This window comes from Phoca vitulina, unplaced genomic scaffold (assembly GCF_004348235.1).
Source record: "Phoca vitulina isolate PV1807 unplaced genomic scaffold, GSC_HSeal_1.0 scaffold80, whole genome shotgun sequence".
Taxonomy (NCBI): Eukaryota; Metazoa; Chordata; class Mammalia; order Carnivora; family Phocidae; genus Phoca; species Phoca vitulina.
In genome coordinates, this window is record NW_022589783.1 from 3228378 (window position 1) to 3249682 (window position 21305).

Here is a 21305-nt window from a genome sequence, read left to right on the forward strand (position 1 = left end):
CCAGACGGAGGTCCCCTGGAGAGGCACCCCAGTTCCCACTGGCCCTTGGCCGGGCCTCGTGCTGGCCTCCAGCCCCTGCTGGCTCCAGCTGTCTGGCGCCAGTCGTCTTGGAGCTGACGACCACGTGGGACTTCACTTACAGAGATCTGAACCCACCAGCGCAGAGGACGGATGCTGTCTTCCTCCATCTACTCTCCTCCAAATAAAGCAGCCCCGTGCTTTGTGGGGGAAGAATGAGCTCACCGAAAGAAACAAGTTCAACAGAGGGGATCTGCACCACCAATGACAGAAGTCACGTTACAGGCACGTCCTGGGTCAGGAGGCCGTCTGGCTGCTCCAGCATCGCCTTGGCCTCAGGTGACTGGAGTGAGGACCCGAGGTCATGCAGGCCATCCTGAGTGTTAGAAACGTTTTTCATTATTGGCTACAAGACAGGCCATGGATGCAGGTCTTTTAGAAACAGCTGCTTTGTCATGGGGCTCAGTGCTGCGGAAAGGTCTGGCCTGGGCAGCCAGAGTATGGCCTTCCAGAATTCCCCGTGAGCCGGGCCTGCCCCGCCTGACCTGGAATCCCGGGGGGACCCAGGCCCTGGGTCCAGATGCCTACGAACATCCTGTCCTGTCTGGAAGCCAGGAACGGCAGCCCTGCAGGGGCGTCGGCCCAGCCCAGAGAGCTGGAGGGGAGTGGGACCGGTGAGACCTCGGGGCTCAGGCTCCTGTGTGTCCACCTCTGTGTCCTGTGTCTGCACGTGGGAATCCCCGGGGCCCACGGAGGGCTCGGGTGGGGAGGACAGGCAGCAGGTGCGGCCCAGCCTTGGCCTTTCCTGATTCCAAGGGCAGCGTCTCTGGAATTTCTCCTGCTCCCTGCGCTTTTCCACGGCCCCTTGTGCGTCATGTACATTTTGCTGAATTTTCACAGCTGCCTGGTGCAGCCACAAAGACCGTTGCTGTTACCCTATTTTACTGTGAAAAATGGGACCCAGAGACGTCGAGAGGCTTGGCAGGGGCGCAAGGACGGGGTTGGATGGGGCAGTGGTGCAGAAGGCCCAGCTTCCCCGCCTCCCGCCCGCCCCATGCCACGCTGCTGAGCCCTCGGAAGGCCGACCTTGCTGGCGTGAAGCACGGAGGGGGTGACCTGCGGGCCAGGAAGGAAGCGGCCGGAGAGATGAACGGTGCTTCCTGACTCACCCCAAACTTGCAGAGCGCTCCGTCCCCAGCTCGGTGCTCGGACACAGTGGCGACGGCTGTTGGAGTTTGTCCGGTTTTGGTTTTTGCTTTAGGGAAGGAAAGTGCCAAAAAAAGGGATTTGTACCAGGTGACAGATTTGCAAGCAGGTGCCTTCAATCGTCCTCAGTGCTAGAGAGCGTGCGGGACTCAGGCCCCCTGCCTGGCAGAACTGAGCAGGCGTTGGACGCATCTCTGGATTCGTTGTTGGCCCAGAACCTGGACATCGACACCCACTTCCACCAAGTCTGGCTCCGTGTTGGCCAGAGGCTTGGGACCCCTAAGCTGGGAGGCGGAGAGCCCCAGAGGCACCTGCGAGGCCTGGAGGCCTGGCCTACGGAGCTGATACCCCGAGAAAACCCAGTGAGGGCAAGAGGCCCACGGTGCTGCTGCTGACTTCCCCTGGGTTTGGGGGCAGCACCCATGACCCCCCGGGCTTTAGGTCCCCTCTCTGATGAGAGGCTGATGGTGAATGGCAGTTTGCAGCTTGTGGTTTGCAGAAGCGCCCATCCAGACCCTCTGGGAAGCCCTACTTGGAGGCAGTCCCCCTGGGGTGGGGACCCCTGCCTCAATCCTCCCACCTCCTCCCTCTGTCCTCCCTCTTCCCCGTCCCTCTCCCCTCCTGACCCCAGGGCCCCCACCCGCCCCTGGACAACTCCTCTCCAACACCTACTCTCTGGCAGGGGGAAAATAAACACAGACCCCCTGCCAGGAACTGACCACGTCCTCCCCAAATTCGTATATTGAAATCTTACCCCCGGTGTGGTGGTGTTAGGAGGTGGGGCGGTGGGGAGGTCATGAAGGTGGGACCCCCATGAAGCAGTTAGTGCCCTTAGAAGAAGAGAGAGTGCCCTCCCCACCCCGTCCCCTTCTCTCTCTGCCCATGAGGTCTAGGAACCAGGAGGAGAGCTCTCACCAGGAACCGATCGGCCAGCACCTCCATCTTGGACTCCCAGCCTCCAGAACTGGGAGAAATACATTCCCGTTGGTTAAGCCGCCAGCCTGTTGTATATTGTTCTAGAAGCCTGAGCAGACACCACCCAGGGGAGAGAAGCAGAGGCTGCTGGCTCAGAGCCGACTGGAGCGCAGGCTCTGCGGCCGTCGTGCGTGCTCGGTGGGGACGCAGAGACAGGCACGGGGTGGGACAGCCTCACGGTGGAAAAGGGGGTCAGGGGCGCCCCGCCGGGGGCCGTGGGCATGGGGACGCCAACTGGAAGCAGGATCCTACAGGACTGGCCGGGGGAGTGGATCTGGCTTTCCCGTTGGCCCTCAGCTGGAGGTGGGGGGGGGGGCGCAGCTGGCTCCTATCGATCAAGTCTGGCCATTTGGGGCTGATGGCTGCGTGTTGTGGGTCGGAGTTCTGCGTTTATGTATGATCTGGACATTCCTGTCTGCATATCCAGTCTCTCACCAGGCTTCCCGGGCTCTCCTGTGATTATCTTAAGAGCTCACACAGTGTGCTAATGGAGGGGGGGCCAAGGGAGTCTCTGAAATGCCCCTCTAGTCTCTCTCTGACACTGGGGTTTCAACAGGGGCTTCCAGAAGGCAATCAGCCCATCACGAAATCATTCTGGGACTGCTAGGTCAGGCAGGAGAGGGAGGGGTGTGTTTTCAGGCCAGTGGGGAGAGAGCCCCCCACATGCACACCTCTGAGAATGTGGGAGCCCATGTCCTAGGAGATGCCAAAGAGGAATCCCCAACACATGGAGGTTTTTCTAGAGTTTTCTAGCGGGCCATGTTACAGTCTCAACTGAAAACCAATTTTGTTCTTTGTGTTAGGGAGTATCTCTGTCTTCAGCCTAAAACCCGAAAGACACAACTCAAATTCATTTTCTCTGGTTGACTTGGGACTTGGATCTATTTGATCGGTCCTATCCTTCTTGCTATTGATACCCTGCTGCCACGGATCTGGTTCTCACTTGCTGCACACCAGGAGGCTCTTGGGGATGTGCGTCTGTCTTGGGTAGGGCTCAACAAGCACTTCAAAAGACGTCAAGCTTTGCACACTTTCTAAGGAGGGGTGGTGGAGGATAAGCAAGAAAAGAGCTATCCGAGTGGTAAAATAATGTTTTATTCCATGGATGAACAAACGCTACCATGCCACGTTCTCACGTCCCCCCTGCCAGATCTCGCGGCCAAAGCTGGCTTCCCGTCAGGCCTCGCTGGCTCTGCAGCGGGTCAAGCCCACCGACAGAGCGAAGACACGGTCACGTGGCATTCAGAGTGGGTCCCGCCGCTCACGTGCTGGTCCTTTTCACACGCAGTGACGTCTCGCCTGAACAAATCCGTGATGGAGACCTTCCAGCTGCGCTAACCGCAGCTGACATCCAGAACTCACGTGGATGAAACCCAAACCCCCAAATGCCAAAAAGCTACACGGACAAATCTTCTCTGCTGACGGGACGTCGAGGACCCCCCCCCCCCCCCCCCGCCCCGGCAGGACCGGAAGCCGGAGACGTCAGTACTGACATTCAGGTTGTCGACAAGCTCCAAAGGAAACAGCAGTGATGGACAGGTTTCTAACTCGCACTTGTGGGGAGTGCAGGTCAGCCACCGAGTGTCGGCATGCAGGCGACACGGTGAGAGCCGGTGCGGGGGCAGCGCCGATCCGGTCCCTATGCACAACAAGACGGAATATACACGGGGTCGCCGGCTGCACATCCGGTCAGGGGACCTCCTACACGTTGACAGGCTGTCTGCACGCGGTGCTGAGGGCACTGAGCCGTCCCCAGGGCGGGAGGCGGCCGCACACACCCACGCGTCCCCGCAGGACGCCTGTCCCCTGCACACGCGACAGACTCGGGGGTGGAGTCAACCCTTTGTCTTTTCTCATTTTTTTTAACCAAATGCCATCTGAAAAGCCTCAACAACTCATCAAGGGGGAAAAGGATGGGCTTCAAGCCATACGGAGATCGTGTGAATCTAAGCCAATCCTAATGCAGCTTTGGGGGAAAGAAGTTTTATTGATGACTTTTTTTTTAGTGAATGGTATTGGATGTCTTCTCCCCCCCAGTTTTTTGAAATTTCTCCACGAAGTCTCAAGACAATCTTGAGGAGAGAGCAGTTAGTTATTTCTGATCTGTTTCTTTATCCAAACGAGTGCAAAGCCTACACATTGACGGAAGAACACAAAGCAAAACAAAGCCAAAAAAAAAAAAAAAAGAAAGAAAGGAGAGAGAAAGCAAGAAAGCAAGCAAGCACAGCAAAACAACCCCATGACCGGAGACAGCGTCAGGTAAAAACCATAGAAAAATACGAATTAATTCCATAAGGTGAACCATTAGCATCAGCTACAGTAATACTCCGCACAGCCCCTAAAATGCCGAGTCTCCTAGTTACAGGGGGAGCAAGCCAATCTACGGACGAGTCCTGTTACAACAATTGTGCTATAGTGGTCTCCAGGGCGCGGTCATGGCGGACGGACGGACGGACGGACGGACGCTGCTGCGGGCGCGGTGCGCTAGCCAGGGTGCGCCTGAGCGCCGCTGCGGGCGGCGGGGGACGAGGGCCGGGCTCTTCACTGCGGCCTCTGCTCTGTTCCTCGGGGAGGGGCCGGGAGGAGGCGAGGCCGCGGCGGCTCCAGGTGCCTGGGAGCCCCGGGGAGCGATGACGCGCCTCGGCCTGGGAAGGAGCCGGTTTCCGAAGCGAACCCGCCTTCGGGACGCAAGACACACATGCTATGGGAAGTCCCGCTTCTCGCCCCCGCGCCCGCCTCTGCGGGGAGGGAGGGGGGTCCCGGCTGCACACTGTTCTAGGGCCCCCCCCCCGGGGCGCTCAGGGCTGGCTCCGGCTCAGTCCTCCTCCTCCTCCTCTCTCGCGGTGGCCGTGGGCAGCTTGTCCTGAATGCGGAAGCAGTCCACGAAGAAGCCGATGACGGATCGGTACAGGTGCTGGTGGAGGGAGGCGCTGTGCAAGTAATGGCCTTCGTCCGGGTAGATCTGCAGGGAGGGCAGGGAGACGTTACTCGCCAGCAGCGGACCCCGGGGGCCTGGGGACCCTCGTGAGACTCGAACCCAGCACAGCCCGGACACCACGCACCCACGGCTCCATTTCAGCCTGCAAAACGGACTTCCGAAACCGCTCCAGGGCAGGCGTCAGCCCCGCCTTTGCTGGGAGGCCCTGCCGGGCACGGTGGGCTCGCGGGGCATCGGCTGGCTGAACGAGATCACGTTCTGTCCAACAGACTCAGTACAGAGGCTCCGGCCCAGGTCTCCCGGGACCAGGACCCAAAGACATGGGAAGAATTCTGTGCTGTCCCCACAACCCTCGCCGGCGTTTGCCTCACCCCGGGACCGTGGGCAGGTAACTCTCCCGAGCCTCAGTTTCCAGTTGTGCCATGTGGACATGATCATCGTAACAGAACCCAGCTCACAAAGCTCTGTGAGGACTCAGTGATAGACTCCCTGTGAAGTGGTTAGAGTTAGCCCAGGACACAGGGACTGAGTGTAGTGACGGCCCCCGTCCCCTAGGGGTGCTGCACCATTTTCACACAACGGTACCTGTTTGGGCAGGGACTCAAAGCCAAGTCTAAAGGACCTGGAAGCCCACGTTGTTTCCATGATGCCAGGCTGCCCCCAGCATCTGGAATCCTGCCTTCCTCTATGCCTTTGGAGGATGGTGTTCACCTTTATTTTAGAGTATTTATTAATGACGGAATGGAGCTGTTATATAGACATTAAAATGTCTATAGTCCAAAAGGACACGAGGTAGGATGCACGCCTCTCCCTCTCTAGGTCCCCAGTCCCTATGCCCTTCCCTGGAGTTGATCACTGTCACAAATTCACTGAGGATCTGTGCAGACATTTGCTGTGCCTGTAGGCATGGCACTGGGCTGGGGTCCCTTTATTGTCTCGAGTGTGGTCTACAATGCATCTTGCTCAAAATCTTGCTGGTTTAGCTTGGTCTACACCTTGGGGAGTGATCCGCATTAGCACGTGGAGATTTACCTTTTAACCTGCCACGGCTGCATTATGTGTCTAGAATGTATTTAACAATACCATGGCAACTATCAGCTTTACTATGATCTGAACACTTTCAGAAGCAAGCTCAAAGGTAACATTAACCAAGTTCTTCCTTCCCCACTCATCAACACTCAGGCCAGATCCCCTCCCCGCAGGAAGCTCCCCCTGACTGGCCCAGCCCACATGTGACCCTCCAAGATGGCGACGCGGGAAGGCCAGGAGCTCAGGACAGAAGGCAGGCAGCAGTCCGTGCCAGGGCTGGCGCTGAGGGGCAGGTGCCTAGTGGAGGAAATCTCCCATTTATCTCTAGACCTGAAAAGACCATCGGGGTCATGCGTGTTTTGCCAAAGGAACCCATGGTCAGGAAGGAAACGGAAGATGTTTCTAGAAGCGAAATTGTGCATTGCCGGAAGGAGCCCAGACTTGAGCTGCTGGGTTAGTACTTGACGCCAGTGAAAACAAGGCTGTGAGTTTGTTTCGTGGGAAGGGTCGTCCTCTAACTGATGCTCAGCCACAGATGATTCTGGAACATTCTGCCAGAATTTAGTGAATGTGAGGTGCTGTCCAGAGGGAGGCTAGTGGAGAAGGCTCGGGACCTGCACATGTAAAGCCCCCCAACTCCCCCAGAATGCTGCTGTCATCAACACTGGGACAACGGCCCCATCCTCACCCGCAGGGACGCCACCAGCCTCACTGTGGAGGAGCGGTGCCTCTCTTGGCCTTGCTCACCGCCCGGAGGCAGGGGGCGGGGAGAGCTACAGGGGTTTGCGCACGGCTCGAGTGCAGAACCGAGCGATCATCATCAATTACTAGAGAAAATAAGCATGTGCCGATTCGTCTGGCCCGATGCGCCCCTGCCCGCCTCTGACAGCCGTGACACAGGGGTGTCTGCAGAAACGGGATGAACTGAATACCAAACAGTTCTTTTTCCACGGAAAGGATGTCTCTCTCCAAGTGTGGAGCAGAGATGTGCAAATACTGTACCTGTAAACTGTAATTAGCCTTCCCCTTAATTAGTTGTGTAATGAGTTCTGCCGTGTGCTGGAAATGGATTTTTTCTGTTAAAAAAAAAAAGAGGAAAGGACCGGTTAAACCCCTAACACCATCAGGGTGATGCTGCGAAGTGACATCCTTGGTCCTTACCGTCCGCGGTTGCGTGAATGATCAGAAACTGCTGTTCTTCCAGCGCCGACACGCGGTGTGCCACCTTGGTCATCTGTGCATGCGGGGGCAAGGGGACAGAGTTAGTGGGCCTCTAGCCGCTAGCGAGGGGTTCGTACTGGACCCCTGACTGAGAAGGTAGTGGGGGTCCTGGGGCCAGTCTCGGGAGGATGGGGTGGTGGTGGGCTTTCCGTGTGAGGGAAACACACAGCGCATCTCTGCTGCCCTGCAGGGGTGCCCCCGAGGAGGAGCAAGATCTCAGCTGCCCTGCAGGGGTGCCCCCGAGGAGGAGGATCTCAGCTGCCCTGCAGGGGTGCCCCCGAGGAGGAGAAAGGGGTGGAAGAGAAGGGAGCACAGGAGCGCTTTCACCCGCGGCCGGTGGCCTCAGAGGGCTCTCATTCCAGCCGGTGCCACTGGGAAAGGACACCTGGCCCCACGGTCCCGCGGTCCGAGCACGGATTCCGGCTCCGAAGCCAGCCCCCCGCCCCCCGCAGCAGACGTGTGGCCTCGCTCTGCGGCCGGCCAAGAAACACCCCATGTGACACCCACACTGAGTCAGTTCAGTGGCTATGACGGAGCAGGTGACATCAGAGGACTTTCTGTCGCCCAATCAATGGCTTATTTTCCCAAAGTGGAACTAGCCTTGGGGAAGGGGACCGGCAGTCATCAGTGCCCAACGACTGTGGATTCTGGGACAGACCCTCCATCCATCCAAAGACTTCCCTAACTCCCCTCCACGCCCCTCGGGTGCCAGAGAGGGAAACCGGACGGGCCCGGGAGAGGCCCTGGTCCCCTCGGTTCACAGCCTGGAGGAGGGTCTTCTCAGAGTGAGTTTGGTGGGGGAGGCGGAGAGCACAGTGGGCCCAGGGAGGGAGTGTGGGTCCCAGAGTTGGGCCAAGGCCAGAGGGGCAGGACCCATCTCACCCAATTCCCCATTCCGCCAGGAGGCGGGGTGCCCACACCTACCTCATATGCTCTGTTGTCAAGTCCGTGGAGGCCCAAGTACCTCTCGGAAAACGCGGACGCTGGACACAAGCAGAGGAAGGCAGGGTTACCTGAGGCGAGTGGGTGCAGAGCCCCCAGACGTGGGGGGCGCCCTTGGCATGGGGCTGGGGGTGGGGCTGTGCACTCATCTGCAGGGCAAACGTTTGTTTCTAAAACACCCCTCAACCTGCAGGTCTTTGCCCAGGTAATCAGCACCGTAGTGACATTCAAATATGCTCGAGCAGGTGGCTGGGTTTTAAGCAATATAGCGAACCTTAATCAAGTGAAACAGTGCATCTCAATCCTCAGTAAACAGGATGACAACCCCCCCCCCCAACTCCGTTCCAACATATAGGAAGGGCAACAAATCCCAAAGAGCAGATTTTCATCAGGATTTGCTTTTTTTTTCTTTTTTAAAGGCTAGGCATGTCCCGTTCCAGCCGAAACCCTGGCTCCGGGTCCAGGTTCTGGGTGAGGAGCTGGTGTCTACCCTGTCAGGAAAGTCAGGATGGAAGGAGCTCCAAAGGCTTCTGCAAGTTGCAGGGACATCCTTAATTAAGGGGAAGAGACAGTGGAGGATTTCCCTGTCTGGGGCACTGTGACCAGCCAAGGTGTAGGATGGTACATTTATGTGCATTCAAATCAGGCAAATTTGAAATAGCATGATTAAAAAAATTAAAGAAGTCTCACTGAATTTAAAAAAGATGAAATATGCTACATGTCTTCCCATGGGAAAATTAATTTTAAATCATTAAAATGTTGAATGAGGAGTGTTCTTATAGGACTGTAAGGGGAAGTTTGCATTAGAGCACTTCGGAAGCCTCAGTGCGTCTTTTGTGAGCACTCTGGCTGCAGGACCCAGGGGCTGAGGGCTGCTGGACCCTGTGAGGCCCGGGCTGCTGAGCTGGGGCACCGGCGTGGGTGCGGCCAGGTACTCGTAGGCTTGGCCGACCATGGACAAGAAGCCCTCTCCACTTCTGATCCCATTAGCCAGTGCTGCTTTGTGCAGCGTAGCTGGGGTTAATAGCCTGGCCTCCCAGGGCCTCCCAGCCTCGGCCCAAAAGCGAGTTCTCAAAGTCCACAAGGAATACCTCGCCACACATTAAAAAAAAAAAAGCACGAATGTCACAAAACCATTCACATTGAGAGAAAAGGGGCCAGCTGACCGGGACAATGTAGGGAGCTTGGAATCCCAAAACTGTGACCCAAGAGCCAGGGTGGTGCCTGACAAGGGTCCGGTTCCCACACCTGGGAGGCCTGCCCCCCGACTGGTACCCACGGCCAGCCATCCTGATGCCCCGTCCCAGGCCTGAGTCCTGCCCGTTAGACGGGCAAGGTGCTGGCCAGGTGCTCCCCGCCCCACCAGGAGGAGGGCGGGTGGAGGCAGAGCAGAGCTCAGCTGCCAGGTCCGCACCTGAACGCCACCAAGCAGCAGCCCCCTCAGCCCCTAAGCCCTCATCACGGGATCCCCGCCCGAACACCCCCAGGCCCCGGATCCAGAGCCCGGGCAGCGCCCCTGCCCAGATCCTGGGGGCAGGGGGCACGTGGCCCCAGCGGGACCGCAGCCGGCCCCTTCCTGTCCGCATGCACGCGAGGCTCCTCTGTGGCCGCTACGGCAGGGGGCCCCGGGGCTTCTCTCCAGGTCCCTCGTGAGCCGCACGGCCCTGTGGCTTCCCCTCCACGGGGGGTGTGCGGAGCGGGGGCGGCAGGCGGGAGCGTGCTGAGAAGGGAGGCACGGGGCCGGGGCAGCGGCGTCAAGACCGTTACCGTAGAGCTTGAAGTCCGTGATTGGAGAGAGAGCAGAGCCACAGGTGAAAACCTGAGCCTGATTTTCCCCCTTCGCCGGGAGGATGTAAGTGCTCAGGTACCCGCCATAATCCTGGGAGAGAGAGAAAGGGGGTGAGCAGGCGGAGTGTCAGTGAGGCCCTCAGGAAAACAGCCTCAGGGGTAAGATCAGCGACTCCGCAACCATCTTCACAAAGTTTCTGTTAAAAAGTAAACAAGGTGAAAGGCAAATCACCGTCCCAACTACCTACATGGGACGCACGCCTCCTCTCTTGGGGCCTAGTGTCGGGCGATGCAGAGGATGCGTGAGGGCAGCCGTGGCCGTGGGCTGGGATGTGCTGGGTGCATGTCGGGGTGTCATCAAGCCCCTTCCAAGTCAGCCTTTCCCTGCAGCGCGTTTGCTGCCTTCCCGTCTCCAGCCAAGCCGAGCCACTTAAGGTGGTCTTAAGGGAGGGCCACCAAGGGACCCGTGTCAGAGGGCTCAGGTACCGGTCTGCCTGCATGCCTGACCCAGGGCCTGCGGAGACAGGTGTCCATGTGGGCGCTGGACGTGGGCAGTTCCTGCAAGTCCTATAGTGCCCTTACCTTGGGGCTGACACGCAAGACCCCTACTTCAAGCAGGGCCTTCCAGAGCACACGTGCACATTACCTACCACGGGCACCTTCGAAGCTGCTTGGCTCCGATGTGCTCGGTCTCCCGAAAGCACCGAAGGGGACAGGACACAGATGGGAAACTGCGATGAGCAAATGTGGGAAGGGGCAGGAGCGAAGCCTCAAAGGAACCAGGTATGTTCTCCTGGGGGCTTGGGGGCTGTTAAAGATGTTGTGTTTGCTGGGTGTGTGTGTGTGCACGTGTGTATGGGAGTGTGTGTGTGCATGTGTGTATGGGAGTGTGTGTGTGCATGTGTGTATGGGAGTGAGTGTGTGCATGTGTGTGTGTATGGGAGTGTGTGTGCGCATGTGTGTATGGGAGTGTGTGTGTGCATGTGCGTGTGTATGGGAGTGTGTGTGTGCATGTGTGTATGGGAGTGTGTGTGCGCATGTGTGTATGGGAGTGTGTGTGTGCATGTGCGTGTGTATGGGAGTGTGTGCGTGCATGTGTGTGTGTATGGGAGTGTGTGCGTGCATGTGTGTATGGGAGTGTGTGCGTGCATGTGCGTGTGTATGGGAGTGTGTGTGTGCATGTGTGTATGGGAGTGTGTGTGTGCGTGTGTGTGAATGGGAGTGTGTGTGCGTGTGCTGGGGTGTGTGTGTGCATGTGCGTGTGTATGGGAGTGTGTGTGCGTGTGCTGGGGTGTGTGTGTGCGTGTGTGTGAATGGGAGTGTGCGTGCATGTGTGTGCTGGGGTGGGAGGGTCGAGTGTGGAAAGCCATACACCTGATGGAGCCTGTGTGTGCAGCCCAGGCCACGCCCACCTCACTGTGGAATGAACCGTTTAGGACCTCCATGTTAGTTACATGATCATTTAATACTGTTCCTTCCACAGAACATGGATAGCTTGTCTTAATGACAATAAAAGCGTCATTTTGGTTTCTAGTTGATAACTGTCATTGTCAATGGAATCGGTAAGTCCTCGCACGTCATCCGCCACTTGTTTCCAAAAAAGCGTGGACTGACAACACCAAACGGTGGTGAGGATGGGGAGCAACAGGCCCCGTCACTCACTGCTGGTGGGGATGCCAAATGGGGCAGCCACTTTAGAAGACGGTGTGGCGATTTCTTACAAAATGAAACATACTCTTTACCATATGATCCAGCAATCACCCTCCTTGGTATTTACTCAAAGGAGGTGAAAACTTATATGCACACAAAAACCTGTACATGGAGGACCATATGAGCTGTATTTGTAAATGTCCAAACTTGGAAGCAGGTGAGTGTACACGTAAGCGGTGTCCTTGGCATATTATTCAGTGCTGAGCAGTAATGAGCTCTCGAGCCATGAAAAGAACCCTGAATGCATATTACTTGGTGAAAGCAGCCGGTCTGAAAAGGCTACGTGTGTGTTTGAGGAGGAGTGAGCCCTGACCAGAGACGGGCCCAGGCCAAGGGTCCCTGCCTTGGCCCGGCAGTCCACCTTTCCCATGTGGGTACAGATGGGTGATAAACACTGACACCCAAAGTTACACTTACGGATGATCACATTGGCTCTGAGCCCCTCACAGGCAGCGAGTGGGTTTCCACCACCATGGACTGGAGCCTCTAGGATTCTGCGCCCACTCTCTGGTCTGTCCCTCAGCCTCGGAAAGAAGCCCTCCCCTCCACCGCCTCAAGTCGGGAGGTGCCAAGGGGACTGTGGGAGGGCTCCAGGAGGCTTTCTGGGATCACTACGTCTCAAATGTACACTGCCCTCCGAGAACACTGCGCGTGGAGGTTCCAGAGGCGATGACGTAAGAGATAGTCTTAGGATTACCTGTTCAAGCCTCCACCTGCCGTGAGGTCCCTGCGAGGTGCCTCTGGACGGCCTGTGCTCTGACCGTTCTCTTGGGAGGGAGACGGATCTGTGTCCATCCATCTGTGCCTCACTCCCTTGAGATCAAGAGGCCATGGATCCAGGCTAAGAATGGGGGTGGGGGGTAGGTGGCCCCACGGACCTGACCCACAGCCCTGGGCCTCCACCACATGAGCTACAGCCCATGGACATGGGGACGCCTTTGGAGAGGGAACAGCCTCCTCCCCTCCTTCCATGTCGGCAAACCTGGTAAATTGACATGGCCACTGCACGTGGAGATACACAGGAATCCAGACCCCTGCCCACCTTGTTTCCTGGGGTACCACGCCAGGCACTCTGACTTCCGTAAGAGAAGGAACTAGGGACCTAATAAAGTCTTCTCACAGGCTCTGGCTTCTCCCTCTTTCCTTCCACATAATGTAGGAAGAAACTTTGATACATGAGCTGGTCAAATGAGGGCCCCCCTCGCTGGAATCACTCGGCGTCCACCCTCTCGTTTTTAACAAAGTCATTGCTCTCACAGCGTTGGACCAGAGACATTCTGAACAAATCCGGTCGGGGCTGGGGGGTGGGCCGGGCAGTGCCCTCGGACAGGGGCACGGCTGCTCCGACAGAGCTCGGCGCAAGCTCACCTTCCCAAACACGGCCACACGCGCCTGGTCAATGTACTGCTCCTTCAGCATCATCCTGCGAGGCCAGAGAAGAGAGGGGCGAGTGAGTGAACAGCACAGCCGCACTGTGGCCCAGAGCCGAGCTTTGGCCATTCCAAGCACGAAAACCTCCACTTGAAGGAAATGCTGGAATTCGAATGTCATTGTTTATTGCTTTTCTTTATTTAGTGCATGGGCAGTATGTCCATGTTGAAAGCCTCAAAGTGCCCTTGCAAGAACTGTCCGGTCTGTCAAACTTGCCGACCGAAAGCCAGGAATGCAAAGTAGCCGAGGCCGTCTGGAGACCAGGCACCGCGGGGTCCCTGTCCTCTGCTACAATCTGCCCCTCACTTGGACCGTGTGACCCCCAACCACCGCAGACTCTGGGAGGGTCCTCCGGGACCAGCCCGGAGAATAGACCCTGCTCTGTGCTAAGGGGCTTGGAGTCAGGCGCTGGGCACTCACACCTGCCAGTGTCCTTTGTCCCCAGCTCCTGGCTGGGGGCCCCTGCCTTGTGCTTCCTGCCTTGGACGCGAGCAGCTTGATGCCCCTGCTGGTGCTGCCCGGGTCCCGCCTTGCCCTTGCCAGCCTCTTACCGCTTGCCCCTAGCATCCCGTTTACCCACAACATGACAGGAATCTTTGTGGTTTCTGGACCCTAATTCAGCAGCGGGAGTCCTGCCACCTGCTGGCAGATGACCGGCTGCTTCCTGGGTCTCAGTGAGTTGCTTCCTTCCACGTGTACGTACACGCGCCCCGCCGCCCCCACCAGAGCCCCTCCCTGCACAGCCCTGTTCCTCCTGTTTCTGTCTACTTCTTGGTGATTATTCCCTTGCTTCTGTTTTCTGGGTTGTGCTCGCTGGCTGGAGCCACCCCATCACTGATAACTGCCCTTCTCAGCCGGAACAGAGCGTAACACTCTGGGTACCAAGCCCTCAGAGTCAGCTCTTTGAGGACCAGCCCTCCTCCCCAGCCTGGAGCAACACTGTCCCCAACTTTCCCAATGGAGGAAAGTCATGAAGGAACATCCAAAGTTGGGCCTAGAGACCACCAGCCCCACAGAAGCAGGAAAGAGAAGGTTGGAATCGACAGATTACGAGAATGTTTCAACATTTGAACAGGACTACTAATAGGAGTGTGAGCAGGACTCGGGAACAAGTGGGAGATACTATGAATAGGTCCAGAGAAAGATTCTCAAGTGAAAGACAAGGCAACACTTCCAGAACTAAAAGATGCAGATGAAGGTGGGGCACGAAGTGGGCGACGTGCCCCGTAGTGAGCAGTGTCTATCATGGTCCTGCACCCCCAAATACTGATCTAACGAGACATGATGGGGGGGTGCAGAACTGCTAAATCCTCACCTGCCACCACATCACGAGATGGGAGCTCCTGCAGTAATGATAACTGTGTTCAGGAACACGGACGGTCGGGAGTGCTTGCCTCTGCCAAACAGGCCTGGGGGAGGGGGCAGGTAGGGCAAGGGAATCTGTTGTTGATTTAGACAGTGGTTATGGGTTAGCCTCCGAAAATTACGGTCAGATCCTAACCCCTAAAACCTCAGAGTGTGACCGTATTTGGAAATAAGGTCATCAGATGTAGGTAGTTAAGACGAGGTTAGGCTTAATGCTGTTAATCCCGTATGACTGGTGTCCCTAGAAGAGGAGAGACACAGAGACCCAGGAGGAGCGCCATGTTAAGAAGGAAGATTGCAGTCCCGTGTCTGCAAAGCCAAGGGACACAAGGGCTGTCGGCACCACCAGTACCTAGAAGAGGCGGGGATGGTACATCCCCGACAGGTTTCGGAGGGAGCGAGGCCCTGCTCGCGCCTCGCCTTTGCTGTGCTAGCTCTAAGAAACTCACGGAGCACTTTCATACATTTGCTTTTTAAAAACGTGCAGGTGTCGTAGGATAACCTGGCTGACTTGGAATCACGTCTGCCAGGCTCGGGATATGGAGGGGTACTCACATGTACACACACACACTGTCCTGGGCTACGAACAGAGCTTCGTGGGCATGTCCACATATCTGGAAGGAGTGCAGACCTTTCTCCAAGTTCCTCCACTTTCTCCTCGTGACCCAAATCCCTGATACGCAGAAGCGCTTTTGGGAACATCTGTTGAAATGGTCTGGCTCAGCCAGCTATTTTCACAACTGGTCCACCTGGTCCTATGAGGATTCTGCCCCGGGGCCAGACATCTGGATTACATTTGCTGGGATCCACGTAGCAGTCTGTGGGGACCACGGAGCGTGGAGTGAGCCATGTGCAGCGTTAAGGGCTCCATTCCAACCTGTAAAATACCTTGAATTTCCATTCTCAGCCCTCCTTCCAAGTCCGCAGGCAGCCTTGGGTCTTTGGCAACCCCTTCATCTAATTACCTAGTGATTCACTTCCTTATCTAAATGTCAGAAATCTTGATAATGACCCTCATTTACAAAGTACTCTGAATCTTCCAAGGGTGGTTGTTTTTTCTAACATCAAATATTTTTGTTATCTTGTACCTGTATTTTCACCAACAAACCCAGCAATTCCCATGTGATGATTTTTCTTCTGGTGAACAGTGGAATCCCAAGATCAAGGAGAGCCCAATTTCATACGCAGGGAGCACTTTTTATTACTGGGGTGGTCTGAGGCCTCGCAAGAGCAGAAGCAGAATCCATCAGGTGTCTTTCTTTACGGAGCATGTCCTGAGTTCGTTTCCACGCTGGTCTGCAGAGGCCCCGGAGGGACGGGGCTCCAGCCCTCTAGAAGCGTGGTCTACTGAGGGAGGCGGGCTGACACGGTGACACGGGGCAGCACTGATGATGTGGCATGATAGGATGCGTGCCCGCTGACTGGTGCAGTCCCTGTTGAAGCAGCCTTGGAGAAGCCGGGAGCTGGTCAGAGTGGGTGAGACAGGAGGTCAAGAGAACACCTCGCAGGTGGCGGCCCAGGGTCCTGGGTGAGCAGGGCTGTTTGTGGGGCTGCGTGGAACTTCAGGCGGGGGGACACAGTGTGAGTCTGCACACTGTGTGCCCTCCCGTCTCCCTTCAGACAACCTGCCCTGAGGGGGCTGATGACCCCCAGTGGGCACATCCTCTGACCCTCCACAGTGCCCATGCCGTCCAAGCGGTGCTGCCAGCCACTGAGCACGGCAGGGCCCTACAGCGAGGCCTCGGCTGCCTGGCACGGGGTCCTCCAGTGGCTCTCTCAGCAATGGGCTCCCCGTCAGCCTGGCTGCCGTTAGGAGACCCCCTTCCCACCCGGTCCTCCATTCATGCCCTGGGGTCAGGCTCCACTGCAGCCTGGTGGCACTCCTGCCCTGGCACCCTTCACAGACAGCCCCTGCTGAAATCTCCCGCTAAGTCCACCCAGGCACCTTTCTCGGGGACCCTAGCTTCCACAGGTGCCACGGCACCCTCAGAACGGAGGAAGCCCACAGCCAGAGGCTTGATTTGGCAAGAAAGAGGAGCCAATGAGGGTGGGGGAAGAAATACGGCCAGTGCCTCTGTCCCACTCTGTGCCATGGGGCTACACACTGCCGTGAGGGGCTGAGCTTTGCCCAGCTTGCCCCTCGGCCAGCTCCGGCTCCACGTTCATCCCCTTACCCAGTCTGGGGGACTCTGCCCCCAAAATGCCTCCCAGGCGCCCTCCACCTCCCCGCATGCTCCCACTCCTGGAGGCCGTGCTCCTGCCCAGTTGGTCAGGACTGTGCCCCTCTTCTGGCAGGTCCAGCCTGGACCCTCTCTGGACTGCAGCTTCCCCACCTATGGCCTGAGGCAGTCGTCCCACCTGCTGGACGGTTTCTGGTAGTCATGAGGCCACAGCCACGTAGCCCCCGGGGCCAGGACCATTTTCCTCCATGTCCCCACCCTCTTCCTTCTTGGTCCTCGTGTGGGCTGCCTCCTCCTGCTTCCCCTCCAGTCACTGTCCACGGGGCTCCCCTGTGCTCAGTGGCTCCGAGGATGAGCAGTATGAACAGTGACAGTGGCTCCCACGTCCTCGGCTTCTGGTGGGTTCGGCCAGTGGGGAGTCCCGGCGGGAGGGAGGAGCTGTCGGGGCACTGGCCCTGGCTCCCTCCCTGCACAGCCCCTGCAGGTGCTCCCTCTCCCTGGCCCAGGTCCTCTCCTGGGTCCGTGGTGGCTCCTGCTTTTGTGTGGCCAGCCCTAGGGCACGGCACCGTTCCCTGGTCTCCCTTACCCTGCCCACGCCTCTGCAGACGTGCACTTCTATTCATCTCACCTCAAACCACTCAGTTTGAGGGCCAGGACGCTGACCCACAGAACTTGCTACATCGCTACCAGAATTACAGTTCTGAAAAATAAAGTTCACCTTGCCACCTCCTTGCTTAAAAACCTCTTGCAGAACTCTGCTGCTTACAGGGCACGTAGCAACTCCTTAGGATGCGTGGGTGGGGTCTCACAATCTAGCCCTGTCCTACCTCCCCATGCATCCTGTCCCCTCCACTGCCCACCCTACCTCCCCATGCCCCTGCCCCTCCACTGCTCACCCTACCTCCCCATGCAGCTGCCCTCTCCATGGGCCACTCACACTGTGGTCCTCTGGTGCTCAGTGTGCCCTGAACAGTGGTGACTTTGCATGACCTCGAGCCTTTGCTCACGGTATGTTCTCTGCTTGGAATGTGCATCTCCTGTTTTCTGCCTGACAGATCCCTATTTATGCTCTGAGGTGTTGCCCAAAAGCCACCTCCTCCCAGAAGCACTTCAGGCAGGGTTGTTTGCTTCTGTAGCTTATGCTCCAAGTGAGTGTGGCTCTACCCTCTGCCCAAACCATCGGTTCACATGGCTGTCCTCTTCCCTTACACGGTCGCTGGGCCTGGGAGGGGATTTGCTCCCATCAGCTGCTGACCCAGTGGGCTCCAGGACAAATGCACGAAGTGGAAGAAGACGGGAGAATCACAAAAGGTGCCGGGGAGTTTTAGGGCATTAGCAGGGTGGGCTAGCCTCATGGTTTCTTAAACTTCTGATAAAACAGGGCTATTTCTTTCTGAAATGAAAATACAGACCCAGACCCTAAATAAAGCTTGGTAGAGTTCTCTGTGGCTTGAAACATTTGGGCCTCAGCTTCCTGCGTGTCTTAAGATGGCTGTAAGGTTTTCGAGGGTTTATGCATTCTTGTGTTTATAAGCCTCAGTGGCCTAACAGTTGACACTATTTACTGTCTTTCCGGAACAGGTTCTGCCTTGTTTTTTGAACAGATGGCCGGATCAATTCCTTATTTTTAGAAAACACCATGAGTGTGGAAAAGCCTTTTGCTCTCTTGTTCCCATGCTCGCAGGGGAGCGGCTAGACGCAGCCAAGCGCCTGCAGGAGTGCGGGCTGTGGGTGTGCCTGAAGGACACTGTGTCCTTCCGCCCGGGGCCTCTGGGGCGAGACGCTCTGTGCCCCAGGCTCCACAGCCACAGTCAGACCGGGACGGGCGAGGAAGGGCACCGAGGGAGGAAGGCTTTGCTGCCATCTCGCAGGGCAAGTTGACGAAGTCCCACCCCCACGTCCAAGTACAGGCGGGACCCTTCTTTAGCGAACACTGCTGGCTGCTGACCTGGCTCCCACCTGGTCCTCCCCCTCCCCCACAGAACCCCACCTTTGCTCCCCTGTTCCCTGGTACAGGGGGGACCTCCTGGATCTCAGGGTGACAGCCCACACCTCTCTGGCCAGTCATGAGTTCTGGGTTTTGGACTGGTCAGGGGTATGTAAGGCGAGGGTTGGTGGGTGCTTGTGGGGAGGCTCCTCCCTTCCTTTCTGGAAGTTTCTGGAAGTGGCTCCCTCCTCAACCTGCCGGAGGTGAATGAAGAAGCATGGACTGAGGTGCTCCTGGCAGCCTTCCTGTGAGCAGGAGGAGAATCAGCTCTGGATGAGTCCATTAAGGCTGGCTGAGCAGAGCGATGGAGGGAGCCTGGCTTTTGGGTGGCACTGCTGGGTCTCTGGATCAATGAACCCTGAGGCCTCCCAACGCTCTGGACTTCCAGAGCCAACATAGTTCCTTATTTTAAAACATGTGTGACTTTGTCTATGTGTTAACTTCCAGGCAAAAGCATCCTAACAGATGTAGCTTCTCAGACCGTCAGTCCGCAGAAGCTTCCCCTCCGCTGTATTTTCTGTCTAACACTTACAGGGCCCTGGGCACACCGCCTTGTCTCTCCTCAACCAGCTCACAATGCCCTTGAGCAGAGAGGGCCATTCAGTCATTCACTCACCATTTCATCCACTTCAAATTATTTAACTAAGCACATACAGGTGCCACTGATCTTTTCAAAAACAAGGGAGAAACGTCTCAAGTCAGGAAAGGGCACTGTTTCAAACCTGCAAAGCAGCGAGCCACGGTAAGAGGAGGGATGGGACACTACGCTTCCTCGCAGCCCTTCAGGCAACAGGTATTTGTCATCTGCACGCTGTGTTCCACCTTCTCGACCTGCCCAGGGGCCAGCGTCCCGCACCCCTCTTCCCAGTGAAGATAACTGTCGTTACTAGAGTCCCCGTTCCGCGTGTTTCCCCAGCCTTTCCCGTCATTCCCCGGACACGAGTCTGCTGCTTCGGTTGAGCTGTTCCGCAGCAGCTCTGAGCGGCTGAGGCATGTCTGCGCCGCAGTCCACCGCGCCGGCGGACCGTGAAGACTCGCCCTCCCCGCTGAGCGCGAAGGCCAGCTCAGCCTGGAACAGGCTCTTGATGTCTTTTTTTCCAGGGCGACAATAAAACTCCAATAATTTTGAGCACCTGTCCCTTGGTGCGCAGCTTTCTGTTGTCCGTGGGTCTCTGACTCCGCGACAAATATGTGAAACAATCCTGAGACAAAAATGGGCCACTCTTTGGGGCAGAGCAGGGTTTTCTGGCCGACCCCCTGGATGTCAGGGACCCTTTCCTCAGAAACGTGGTGTCCCGTCACATGGCTCTGTCCCACTCGTATTGTCCCCCCGCCCCATGTCCTGTCTCCCCTCCCTCCCCGCTCTCCCTTGTGACGAGTGGGCAAGACGTGTGTGTGTGTGTGTGTGTGTGTGTGTGTGTGGACGCGGGCCCAGGTCTGTGACCACAGCCCTGGGGAGCCAAGCAGCCCATGAGTTGGCGCCTTGTTTTTATCAACTAAACAGACAAGTTACCTGGCTCTGCGAAAACTAGCCTAAGAGTCTTCGGGAGAATGTTACTAGAAGCTTCCCTCAAAGCCCGCGCGGAACTGGCCACGGACTTTTGTCAGCGTGAGCAGACGGCACGGGAAGCGCGCGCACCGACAGGAAAGCCGCCTGGCGGGTCCCCTCCCCGCCGCTCCCGCCGCTGCCCCGGGGCGGGGGTCCTCACCGCACAGCCTCCATCTGGTCCTTCTCCTCCAGGGAGCCCAGCCTCCGCCCCACTTCGTGCAGGAGCTTGGTTCCTTGGAAGCCACTGCCGCGGCCGTCGCACTTCACCACCACGGCTCCGTGGCTGCTCACCAGCACCGTCTCCCAGGTCACCTCGAACTTCTCGGCCACGCTCTGGCTCCCTGGGGTGCCGTCCCTGCAAAAGAGCCCCTGGCCTCGGCACGCTGCGCTGCGTGCGGCCGGTCTGACCGACGCCGGGTCCCGACGACGCCCACGCTGCCGGCCGAGCCTCGCCCAGGCGCAGCATCAGGCCGTGGAACCGGGCCGTCCGAGACGCAGACGGGCTGGGTGAGGCTCCCAAAGCCCCTCTCCCTCTGGGGGGGCAGGGTGAGCAGGGGAGGCCAGCCTCTCTCCAGCAACAGCAACAGACGGCCAGGCCCCATTCCGAGAGCCAGCCAGCTGAAGATGCACGGGTCCTTCCTCCAAGGAGGTGACAGTTACCACTGCCACCGCCATCTTGGCTTTCTGCCAGGGACCGAGGGCATGTGGGCAAGGAGTGTGTGTGTACGTGAGATGTGTGTGAGGTGGGTGTGTGAGGAGTGTGTATGCAGGGGTGTGAGGGGTGTTTGTGTGAGGCGTGGGAGGCATGCGTGTGTAAGAGAAGTGTGTGAGAAGTGCGTATGCAGGGTGTGTGTGAGGTATGTGTAAGCAGTGTGTGTGTGAGGGGTGTGTGTGAGGGGTATGTAAGGTGTGTGTGTGAGGGGTGTTGAGGGGTGTGTGAGAGAGGCATGTGAGTGATGGGTATGT

General features: G+C 57.4%; 1 protein-coding gene across 5 annotated transcripts in view; it reads right to left on the reverse strand.

Moving 5' to 3' along the window:
- Positions 1–3276: 3276 nt before the first annotated feature.
- The window catches only part of DPP6 (dipeptidyl peptidase like 6), a 905150-nt gene continuing 887121 nt past the window's right edge, over positions 3277–21305 (reverse strand). For 4 of the 5 annotated variants that reach the window (XM_032394354.1, XM_032394352.1, XM_032394351.1 and 1 more), the window contains exons 20-26: positions 20500–20694; positions 13196–13250; positions 10097–10208; positions 8312–8370; positions 7328–7400; positions 7169–7242; positions 3277–5161 (exon numbers count right to left, since the gene is read on the reverse strand). In XM_032394354.1, coding sequence (XP_032250245.1) covers positions 5015–5161; positions 7169–7242; positions 7328–7400; positions 8312–8370; positions 10097–10208; positions 13196–13250; positions 20500–20694 — 715 coding nt within the window. In that variant the 3' untranslated portion in view covers positions 3277–5014. The remainder of the gene's footprint in view (positions 5162–7168; positions 7243–7327; positions 7401–8311; positions 8371–10096; positions 10209–13195; positions 13251–20499; positions 20695–21305) is intronic. The other variant, XM_032394353.1, reaches the window with a different exon arrangement.